Source organism: Castanea sativa, chromosome 4 (assembly GCF_040712315.1).
Source record: "Castanea sativa cultivar Marrone di Chiusa Pesio chromosome 4, ASM4071231v1".
NCBI classification, from domain to species: domain Eukaryota; kingdom Viridiplantae; phylum Streptophyta; class Magnoliopsida; order Fagales; family Fagaceae; genus Castanea; species Castanea sativa.
Genome location: NC_134016.1, coordinates 15641300 through 15654096, shown reverse-complemented (window position 1 = coordinate 15654096; position 12797 = coordinate 15641300). Strand labels below are relative to the sequence as shown.

At 36.2% G+C, this 12797-nt stretch overlaps 1 protein-coding gene across 1 annotated transcript in view; it reads left to right on the top strand.

Annotated features, from left to right (window-relative positions):
* LOC142630361 (DNA topoisomerase 3-alpha) overlaps positions 1-12797 on the top strand; it is a 34237-nt gene that overhangs the window by 8255 nt on the left and 13185 nt on the right. Inside the window, exons 12-14 of the mRNA XM_075804350.1 lie at positions 2565-2654; positions 2802-2906; positions 9468-9502. Of these exons, the coding sequence (XP_075660465.1) occupies positions 2565-2654; positions 2802-2906; positions 9468-9502 (230 nt within the window). The remainder of the gene's footprint in view (positions 1-2564; positions 2655-2801; positions 2907-9467; positions 9503-12797) is intronic.

Sequence of the window (12797 nt, the reverse complement as noted above, 5' to 3'; positions counted from 1 at the left end):
TTTAGCTAACTCATGGTAGAAATCAGTGTTATTAAAAGCGCGCTTAAGTGCAAAGCGTACAGGCCTTGGGGCTTTATCCCTCTAAAGCGAGGCGCCCTCTTAAAAGCTCGCCTTAAGCGTGCTTTTTAGAACTTTTTTATTAAGCACAAAGCCCGCTTTTTTGAGCTTTTTGTAAATTTTAAAATAAAAATCTTGATTTGATTTTTAGCTATTAGATCTAAATATGTTTGATATAAGCCATTGATTTAATATATAAGAACTAATAGTATGGTGTGCTACCATACACCTTAGCCTACCTCTTTAGATATTTTAGACCTTTTGGACCACAACCACACAAACAAACACTCAAGTCAAGCAACAGGTTCAAGTTCTAGTTCACATGCTCCTCATGATGGAGATGAAGATGATGAGGAAAATGCTAAGGGCTACATATCTTATGATGACAATGATGATGGTCCCTTGCTTAATGGGGATGATGATTATGTAGATTAGGATTGCATTGATTTTGTTAGGCAAAGATATTTTGTCAGGCAAAGATAAATTTACTTACCATTCTAGTACTTTTTAGCCTTTGCCTTTTTTGTTCTATACTTCTATTTTGATTCAACCATGTTTTGTAATCATGACCATCAAATATTATGGTTGCATATATTTTGTAAAGCACAAGAGAATTATATAAATGTTATATAAATTATATAAAATGTATTATTGTAATTTATATGATTAATTGATCACTTGATTGTTGTATTGACCATTAATAAATTTTTTTTAAAAATGTGCGCTTCACATCGTTTAGGCATGTGCTTGTGCTTTGCGTCCAGGCTCTAGGAGGCCTTTGCGCTTAAGTTCGCTTAGCGCGCTTAAAACCACTGGTAGAAATGAAGAAATAATGCAGTTCACATTATACAAGATACCATTAGTTAACTTGATAGTCTGTCTGAGTTTGTTTAGAACTGTGATGTTGTCCTTTTTCACATGCCATCTTTTCTTGTGATCACCATTTCATTTTGATATACCTTTAAGGATGTATCACCAATGATCCTCCCTTGGCTCTTTCCCATGATTCGTATATCTTTTCAATAAAAGGAACTGAAAGAGTAAAATTTTTCAATCTGCATGATGGCATAATGTATGTTAACATATGTTGTGGATTTTGATGTTGAGACTCTTGGGGGGAGGGGGAAAGGGGGGTGGGGGGTGGAGTTCAGTTTGTATTATTGGAGATCATTTTTGAAAGTGGTTATTTTTTGTGCTCTTCTTTAAGGGCCTTCTTTCTTTATTCTCTCTTCATACAAACAAACATGTATATGTGATTATCTATACTACTATTTAATGGGTTTCTCCTGTTTGTATTCCTACTTTTTTATGCCGAAAATACCCTCAAATTCACTTGTTTAGAAAGTTTAAATAGTAGGGTTAAACATGTAAATTTTTTTTTTTATAAGTAATAAGAATAATATTAATCAAGATGAAAAAACGAAGAAAGCAAATACAAGGTGTTCATGATGGTGAACACAAGAAAAAGCAACAAACAAGAAGGAAAAAAACTTAAGGTGCAATTCTAAGAGAAGAAAGAAACTCAATGATAGAAGGACAATTCGAGGAGCTCCAACACCTAGACCAATCAAAAAGAGTCTTCTGGCATAGAGCTTGTAACTAAACCAGTGATTTCTCAATAGCCTTAAAAGAGTGCAAATTTCTTTCCGTCCAAACAATCCACATCAAACAGCCAGGAACCAAATCCATATGTTCGAATTAATTTTAAAACTCCTAAATTTTTGAAAAATTTAAAAAAGCAGTTTACCAGTACAAGTTTTTTTTTATTCCTTTGTTCTCTTGAACATATCTACTCCCATGTTCCCAGTAACTTTATACTTCCAATAACAAGCAGTTACTTCATTCTACATGTCTCTCCGTCTTTATCATCTTTTCTCTTTCTTCAAATTCTAAAAAACAAATCCAATCTTGCACATTTATTCCCATGTTCTAACTAATTTCAAAGGAAGACAATTACTCAAAACTCAATTAATAAGGTATGAACATTCCATTTGTTTTTAACAAATTTCATTATATTGCTTTCTCTTTCACTTTGTCTTTCTCTTTCTCTCTTTGTCTAATTGCTCCACAAAAAAGAGAGCCCCATTGCATGTGCAAAGCGCATGTGATGAGGCTAGTTATTATTATTATTTTTTCATATCTTCTTTTCTTAAAGGATGTCTCATCCCTCAGACCTCTTCCATGAATAAGGGGGTAATCCTCATAAAATGAAGGGTAATACTAGTAGGATGAGCTAGTCTTTCGAGCAGCCAGATAAATTCATGAAGCTTCAAAGTCATAGTCTAAAACTGAAACTTTGATTCTCTCGTCTAAAGTTTATGAGAACTTGTTCCAGTTGTTTATGTATTTTTCTGTGGCTGCTGTATATTGTTTTTCCAATGTCCACTGAATAAGACCACATAGATTTTATCGTACAATTTTATGTTCTGAACTTTAAGGGTTAAACTTTGCTTTGACTTGTTTTATGTATCTTGAAATTTATTACATGTATGCTGGTTATTTTACAGTTTGTACCAACATCATTGACCCTAGATTCAGGAGTTACTAGACCACCACCACTTCTGAGTGAAGCTGATCTGCTTAGTTGTATGGACAAGGTGAGGAAAATAGATGCTTAATCTGGATTGATTCTGGTATGGACTCCTTATTGTCTGAAATTTGGATGATCTATTCTCTAGTTAATCAGACAGTGATAACTGTCACTAACTTATTGCTCTCCTTTTGCCCTTTTTCTTTGGATGTAGGAGGGCATTGGTACAGATGCGACCATGCATGATCACATAAAAAAGCTGCTTGATCGGTTTTATGCGACTAAGGACTCGAACATGCGTTTCTCTCCAACTAATCTTGTAACTTCAGAGGCTCAAACTCTTTATGATATATATTATTTGCTGTCTCGTCTAATAATATTTTTTTTCTTTTTTTGATATGTAATGAAATTTTTTATTAAAATTGTTAGAATATGTTTACGGTGAAGGTGAAGGTGTTTAGGGTTTGATAAGTCAACCCTAACACATAAAATATTATTTATATATAAAGTACATGATATTACTGTTTTGCCCCTATTACTCATAACAAAAATATCAAAAAAAGAGACAACCAAGTATATAGGAAGTACACACTAGGGACAAGAACAATCAAATACACAAATTACTAGCATCCATCTAAGAAAAAATCGAAAAAATAAAGTGACTGCCTCCTACTATAGACAACCAATCCAATAAAGTTTTGAAGAAGAAAAATTTAAGTTCAGGAATTGTCCTTTCAGAATCCTCAAAGCTCTGGTTATTTCTTTCCCACCAAATGCACCACATCAATCAATGAGGAACAGCCAGTCATATACACCATTCTGATGTCACCTAAATTTCCCTTGCCAACAAGCTAAAAGTTCAACCACCATCTTCAGCATTATGCAATGAATACCAAACAATCTTCTTAGGATCATCTGCTTAGGTTTCCTAATTCATTTATTGATTCTTTGTATGGGGAAAAAAACTGAAGTAGCTATAGGTTTAGTATAGGTTTAGAATGGGATGTAGACTTTAGGAATGAAATAGTTGTCAAGCTGTCTATAGTTTTCCAAGAAAGTAAATCTAACAGCCATTTTTGCAATTTAGCCTCTGTTTGTTTTGTTATAAAATGTTTTCCCTCATGAAGTTTTTTCAACATAAACATTTCTCTAGGTGTATGGTTGCATTCTTGAAAATGCTTCGAAAAACATTTTTAGGTGTTTGCCCCGACGCAAAATGAAAAAAAATCTCACATCTCACAACCCAATCCGCAAATCTTACAACCCACTAGATCCATGCACCAACCAACAAAATCCACCATATCAATGCACAACCTACCAGATCAGAGAAGCCTAGAGACCACAAGAAAACCCAGCCACCACCGCATGCAGCGGAGATAGATCCTCATTGCAAGTCCCGACGATATTGATAGTGCTGTGAAAGGCCCTAGGCATGTTGGAGACTTTGTCTGATAAAACCGCACTGTGACATCAATAGTGTTGAGAAACCTAGAGATCCACGCATTCTGGAGACTTTGTTGCCCGTCACCCAGGGATGGCAACGGGGCAGAGTGGGGCATATTATTGGTGCTTCGCTCCTACCCCGTAGGGTAGTTGCCCTGCCTGCCCCTCAAGAACCCTCCCCATGTTAACCCACCCCACCCACATGGCCACACCTATTATAATAGTATATAATTATACTTGCAATTATATTGATCACACCAAATCAAACTATTTTTCACTTTGCAACTAAATAATAAACTAAAGTAATTACCAAGACAGTAAAAAAAAGTCTTCATATCCAAGCATTTTAATACTTAATAATAAAAGTTAGTAAGGATCTTAGGGCTGAAATATGAATAAAATAAAGGGCAATTTGTAAATATATGGGGGCAACCTAAATCTATTTTTGTCCTGCCCCAGGGTGCAGGGTGAAAACGTCTCCCCATCCCTGCCCTTCCATTTCTGTGGGGTGGGGAAAATTGTGCCGGGTGGAGTAAATTACCACCCCTAGTGGCCCTTATCATCGCTCGCTAGTCGAAGCCCCAAGGGTCTGTGTGAGAAAGAGATAAAAGAGGGAAGGGGTGGGGGGGGGGGTGTGCATGCGTGGATTTGGAAAATGTTTTACAAATATTTTGGCGTAAAACGTATTACAACTTTTATCCATTGTGATTTTATGGTCAATCGAAAATATTTTCGGTTTGAACGAGGTTTTATAATGAACAAATACCTGAAAATGCTGACAATGTTTTTCGGAAGACATTTTACAACAAATGCAGCCTTAGTTCCTGTCCTCAATATAGTTAATTTTGTTAGAATTATGATTAAATGATTTTTTTTAATAAGTAAGAATGATATATATACGAAAGGCTACTCTATGCATGAAAAACATAGAGCAACCCAGATAAAACAAGGAGAAGAAAACAGAGAGAAACAAAAGAGAAAACCAAACAACAAAGAAATTACAAGAGAAAAAGGGAGCAAAGAAAAGAAGGGAGTGAATCACTAGACGTGAGTCCCTACGCTCGAGACCAATCAAAAAGAGTTCTACTAAAAGAAGCAAGCAACTGATCACTAGAACTATCCAAATCCTCAAAAGTCCTCCGATTCTGTTCCTTCCAAATACACCATAGGATGCACAACGAGACTAAATTCCAGATTTGAGACGAATGCTTCCCCAACCAATTCTACCATCCAAAAAGCAAGTCTGGGATCGATCTAGGAATAACCCAAGACAAGCCAAAAGTTATAAAAACAAAGCTCCATAACTGATAAGCCATCTCACAATAAAGAAGTAAGTGGTCCACCGTCTCTCCACAATGACGGCACATAATGCACCAATCCACAAAATCCAATCTTCTCAATCTCAAATTATCTTCCGTTAGGATCTTATTCCAAGCTACACACCAAACAAAAAAAGAAACTCGCCTAGGGGCCTTTACTCTCCAAATAGCTTTCTAAGGAAAGACAGTTGAAGGAGAATTCTTTAATTTGTTATAATACGATTGGATGTCAAAAGCCCCATCAGGCTTCAATTTCCATCTCATCCGGTCTCCAACATCCATAGGAGGGGTGATGGCACCCAGTACACGAAGAAACTGCATCCCTTCATCCATCTCCCAATCATTAAAAAATCTACTAAAACAAACATTCCAAAATCTTCTATCCTCCGCCCCCTGCCTAGGCAAAGAAGCTTCAACAGAAACCTCCTTATTAATGACAATACCATACAGCCTTGGAAATACCAATTGAAAATGTTGATCCCCAGACCACCCATCCTGCCAAAACCTCACCCTAGTCCCCAACCCAACAACAAACTGACAATTTTTGCTGAAATCCTCCCAACCCATGTGAATACTTCTCCACAAACCACACCCATGAACTCCCCTACCCAGCTTTGAGGTCCATCCCCCCCATTCTTCCCCATATTTTGAAGCTACTACCCGCCTCCATAACCAACCCTCTTCCTTCCCAAACCGCCACAACCATTTCCCCAATAAAGCCTTATTAAAGGTAATGAGTTTCCTTATCCCCAATCCACCTTTGGCTATAGGCACACAAACTTTATCCCATCCTACCAAATGAATCTTGCTATCACCCCATAGGAAATCCCTTTGCAACTTTTCAATTTTATTAGCCCCATGAGTAGGAATTGTGAATAACGATAGAAAGTAAGTCGGAAGACTAGAAAACCAAGAGATCTTAAGTTTGATCTTTACCTTCACTTCACCTCCCATTTAAAATGTTAAAAATGCCGCATGTTGGCTCCACTTTATTAAGGGGGAGTTTAGGTCCGTGCATGAGGTGTTAGAATAATGATTAAATTCATTATCTCCTAAAAGCTTAACATCTTAAGCTCTTGGGAATTGGTAATTTAACTGTGTCTTTAGATATGCAATCATGTTTGTTGTATGGCAGCTTAAGAGTAAAATTTTAAAAATAAATTAATGGTCCATGTCATTTACTTCAAAATCAAGTAATTAATTTTAATGATTCATATATTTTTTAACCAAAAAAAAACTTAGGTGTGCCTTTGTGCTTCTTCAAAAAGTGCTAGAAAAGCATGCTTCAGGTATGATTCATTAAATAAGCTTTTTTTTTACCAAGCAAAGTGCTTAGGCCTAAGGCTTTGAGTTTTGAGCTCTAAGTGCATTTAAGTGCGCTTTAACAACATTTGCAATTGCTAAGAAGCCCACAACCCCACCCTCATTAGACCACAAGCCACACCCTAAAGGCCAGTTGTGCTGTCATCAAAGCCAAGTCGTTAGCCTCCACTTTGTTGTTTTCCAGCCCACCATGAAATATGCTTGATGGGTCAAGTTTCTCCCATCTTGGAAGAGTTAGCGTGGACACCAAATTAGAGTCATAGACCATTAATGCTGATTGATTTTGTTGGATTTTTTTTTTGATGACGTGGAATCTCACCAAGGTAGGGCCCTTTGAACCTACCCTCGGGGAGTAAATCACGGATACATGATCCTATCCAAAACTATGTATCAGGTAATCTAGGGGAACTCCTAGTGGGGGTCAAACTTAGGATGTTTGGGCCTATAGCTCATCCCAAACCTGTAACCACTAGGCTGCACCTTGACGGGTGATTGATTTTGTTGGACTTGATTGATCTTGATTGGTGCTAGTTGATGTTATTAGAGAGATTTGATGGCTATTTGGATTTTATTTTCAAATTTGATGTAATCTCATTATGATTTAATTTTTTTTCCATGTTTGATGTAATTTGGGAAGTCTGTTTAAAGGACCCAATGCTATTGTAAGCAGTTGAAACTGGATTTATAAATTTGGGTTGAGAGTTTTCTTCTAGTACTTGGTGCTATTTCCAAGCTTGCTCACATATTGATTCCTGGGTTCCTATTATGTTTGGTGCTGATTCCAAGCAGTCCCAGGTGCCCATGCTTGGGTTCAATTTAATTTTTTGTTTTATTTCTTGATGCTGACGTTAAGCAAACCCTAAGTGCTAATTCCTAGGTCCTATCCCTTTCTTTTGTTCTTGTTTTGTTTCCCAAATAAAGTCCCTCCCTTAGAGTCTATTGTCCTGCATCTCATTGGCCATGGGTTTCCTCTGTTCTGGCCACACAGCTTCAGTGGGGCTTCAAACTAGTGTGGACTTATAGTTGATTTGGACTTTTCACAGTTTGAAATTAATGAAATGAACTATTCTTGTATGCATGGGCTTGTGAGGGATCTACTATGTCACTGGTCAATGGGGATACCACAACTCCAAACCCAACACTGTTGCTGTTGTTGTTGTTGTTTTTGTGGGGGTTGGGGGGGGGGGGGAACTGAGTGCCTTAAGCAAAACCATGACAAACATAGGAGTGGCTTGTGTGAGTGATTGGTCCTAATGACAGGCCTTGGTCCTAGCAATGATTGAGTGGCACCACAACAATGATAGCTAGTGAAACAACTTGTAGATGGAGTTTTGGCGGTGGCACAACAGTTTAAGATTATTGACACCAAGTTGTAGCTCCCTATCCTGTTCCCACACAAGTTCTGCAGTGGGGAATAATTTACCTTAACATACATATATATTATTTATAGGTGGGTAATTACAATATTTCAAATTTTCCCCTCATACCTAATTGTAACAATAGGTTTTGATTTTTTTTTTTTTGGGGTACCGAATATCACCTGAGATACAACAGATAAGATGACAATGCTTTTGTGCCTATTGACTATTGAGCCTCCTTTTCCAACAATCTGTCTTATGAACAACCATCCTTGGCATCACCAATGAGACCCCAAATAAGAAAGGGATAAAGGTCTAGAGCTTGGCAATAGAATAATGGCTGACTGACTCCAACCAAAGCTTCATTATAGGTCAAACAGAGGACTAGATAGAGACTCCTTCGAATGTGTTTCCTAAAAGGGGGATCGACCGCTACAAGCCTTAACAAAGCTGCTACAGTTAGTTCCCTTTAATAAAGGTCAAACACAATTTCTTTATTGTAGAATTGATGCAAGGGAAATTTGAGAAGCTTAAAGAAAGAGAGAATTGAATAGAGAGAGAAAGTGGCAGCAGAGAGAGGGAGAAAGAAATCTCAACCTCAATCTGAGACTTTGAGAATAATTTTTATTCAATGGAAAAAATTACAATGGCCAAGCATGGCTATTTATACACCAAGGGGGTTGTTATGATGACATCAATCCAATTATGAACCTCCCTAACATATTTATCAAAAAAAAAAAAAATTATGAACCTCCCTAACGAACTGTAGCTACACATGCATATAAATGATTAATCTCTTTCCTAAAATCACAAATTAGAGCTAGCATTTAACTACTATAACGTTTATTTCACACATCTAACTAACTTCTACAGCAATTATCCATATGTCTCAAATAATTTAGTCACGTCTTAAAAAAAGATACTTTGCTGGGTAGCTGATTTTGGTCACATCTATCATGCTTTTGTGGAGTAGTTGATTCAGCCACCTCATCATGCTCTAGTGGCAAGGTTGGCAACCTCATCATTACATAATTGGCCACCTCATCATGCTTGCATCAATAATAAATTGGTTGGGTTTTGCATCCTAGGAATAATCCTTGGAGAAATTTTTTTTTATTTAGAATATTTACCAAATAAGAAATCATGACATTAGGAATTTGGAATTCAAACTTCATATCCTTTGGTAGAATTCATTTTGATCTTTTGTTGCTAGCACCATATCCAAAAGAATTTCATTTGTGAAGTGTATTTTTGGCTTATGTTTCCTTACAAAAACTTTTATCTTTGAGTGCTTTAATCATATTCTTCTATAGATGCAAATGTAAGTAAACTCCAATGTTGATAAGTTGACACTCTGGAGAGCTTGAAACCATGTCTTTGTAGTTTTGTACAAAGCAGTATTTCTTTAAATTGATTTTCAGTTTATTATGATTTCAGGGTGAGGCACTTGTTATGGGATATGATGACATGGGGTAAGTAATTTAGTTTTTGTATTTAAAGATATAATAACATTGTCTTAAGACTCAATTTAATCTTATCTCAGATACGGAGGTCTTTTTTAGTTATAAACTGGTTGACTATGGAATCCATCGTTATCATAGTTGCATGTTATGTGTAGCTGTAAGGTGCCATGGATGGTATATTAAGTATTGAGGAAGAAACAAGTTAGCTAGTAACAGTAAGTATGCCAATGATTTGACTTTTGTTTTGCTAGATATGCATTTGTGTGCATGATGCCTTACAGATATCTTAAACACACAAACAGTCACATATATGCACGCATAAATGATTTTTATATATATATATATATAAAATTAATTAATTAAATGTTTCATACATGTTTATAATTTTTAGCCAATGAACTTTATCTTAAATGGCCTTTCCTCCCACAAGAATAGAGTGGAAGGTATTGGGTTCAAGACCCACTAAGTGCATTTTTAACTTATATAGTATCTAAAATTTCATAAGTTTTTATGTACATATGTATAATCCCTTCCTATAACATGGATGGTGTGCTCTACAATATATATCAAGAGACATTGATGTTTTATGTAGATGTTGCAACACAGTAGTCACTGTGAGCATTTTTTTAATAAGTTTTTTAATTCCTTTTAACTTTCAGCCTTGCGACCCATAATGAGCAGTTTATAGACTTAAGGTTGAAATAAATTTTTTACTTTTTATTAGTAGGGTATTTGGGCCATTAGCCATTGATCAAAATTTCTAGATGGCTTTATTGAGAAAAAAAAATTGTTTTCTTGAGTCAAAGAAAAAGAATATACTATTAATGCCATGGATTTTTTTTTTTTAAGGAAATGGATCAGTATATTGAAATGAGAGAACTACTATAGTACATGGGAAGAAAAATATTGTTACTCCTAAAGAATTAAAATATGAAATTTAAAAGATCAACAACTTCTATAAAAGAAGAAGAATCAAGGCTGGCTAATATTTTCTTCCAAGATAGCGTAAGCTCTGATATCTATTGGCTGTTAGTTTATGTAATAATAATGAGTGTATGCAAAATTGAAATAGAAAAATATGAGAAACAATAACACATGGAACACAAAGATTTACTTTGTTCAGCCTTAGGCCCTCATCAATGGGTGGTATCTAGGAGAAAGTTTCATTAAGAAAGTAGGAGATTATAAAAGTGGTACAAAAGAACCCTTGCAAATCCCAAATATAACCATAGGGCGGCTTGCTCTCATCACAACTAGCACACCACAAGAATTCCTAATCATTTAAACCTGGTTTGCTAGAGACCAAATTTATATGTTGAATAATGAGCATGGCTGAGTATATATACAAGTCCAAGGCATGTGGTGTGTTGCAGTTGATATCAAAACTAAGTACAATTTGGTTTTCAAGTCCTTGTCGTACACCACAAGCAAAAGAAGACAAAGACACAGTAGAAATACTTGACAAAAATCATGCCCCCACCGCAATGAAGTTCTCAAGGATAGCGAATTAAGTGGAATCACTTAGTGCCCTCCTCCATCATAAGTACAATTATTCCACTCTCCTAATATCCTGCATAAGACATAACGGAGTAGCACCCGAAATTTAAGTCCTTGTCACTGTACCACATCTCCTTTTCCAACAAGTGAGAAGATCTGTCAATGTATTATGCATCTCCATTAACTATAAAGGAAGAAATGACAAGTGCCCAGAGTTCTATTGCTATCAAATAATGAAGCAAAAGATGATCCACTGTTTCTCCACTTTCCTTACACATACAACACCGATCTACCACAATAATACATCATTTGAGGAGAGTTTTTCCACTGTCAGAATTTCCCCAATGTCATGAAAGTATTTCACTTTACATTAATATTTAACTGTAGTGAACTTATAGATCCTATCAAGAATCGGACAGAAACTTTATGTTTTACAGTATTTTGAAGTATATTTGGTAAGTATATTTTTGTGTGTACACACAAACATCCATAATAATACATATTAATGGAAAGAAAATGATTACACATAAAGTGAGCTGTATATAGTATTCAGCCCTCTTACTATTTATTCATTATATAGAAAGGGTCATTACAATAGGACAAGGAATATCCTTTGATATAACAACCGGGAGGGACAGCTGGTAAGGACACGTCAACACCAGGAAACTTCCTAAAGGCTCTAACTCTTCTAGAAGAGTACAACCCACACATCACAATGTTATAGTAACATCTTTCCATTTTTTTCTGACACTCCCCCGCATGCTGTCATATATGTCCAGCTTGAACGTATAGACTTTGAATGACTCCTACACAGTGCCTTGGTAAAGACATCAACAAGAGGGCTGAAATTTACTTGAACTGGCTGAAACTCGGTCTATATCAGTCAAAATAGAAGTTGTACCTGAACCGACTTAAGCAGTCTGTAACGGCCAAAAAATGATAAATCCGGCCAAAATGATTTGAAACCAAGCAAAGCCAAACAGAGACTTTATCTAGGTTAGGCTATCTTTATCCTGGATGAGGGACAAACAACTATGAAGACACAAAAAGCTGGCAAGCTTATAATTAGTTGGCAACCACTATGCTGGCAACCAACCACTACTTTGGCGACCATTACTTCGGCTGAGCAACTGGTAAACACACCATTATGCTCTAGTAACCAACCATCTAGTACAAAAAACAATCAAGAATGGTGGAGGATGTTCGAAAACCACCGCGGATCCACCAAGGATGCGATTTGACTATTGAACTCAATCAACAGCCACCAAGAACAATGGCTACCTAGATAGGCGGAGGATGGTCGAAAATAACTTAAGATCTGCTAACCAACCACCAAGAACAACAACAACTGAGAGCAATGACTCAGCTCTGAGTTTTTACTAACAACAAGCTAAGTAACAGTTTTCAACAAAGGAGGTGCGTGAAGACGCTTTAGATGCTGGACGTCTTCACATTCCTTCCAACAATATTTAATTGATGAGGATCGGAGACACAATCTTTAATGCTCTGATACCATGTTCATGGAAAGAAAATGATTATACAAAAAAGTGAGGGGCTGTATATATAATTCAGCCCTCTTTCTATTCTTTTTTTTTATATAGAAAGGGTCATTAAAATAGGACAAGGAATATCCTTCAATATGATAGCTGCAGGGACAGCTGGTTGGGACCCCTCAATTAGGAAACTTCCTACAACCCATACTAACATCTTTCTATTTTTTTCCTAACTGTATCAAGATATTTGAGAATGAAAGTTGACTTTATACTGTGTAAGAAAATTTTTACTTGCAAATTGGGTTTGTTTTGAG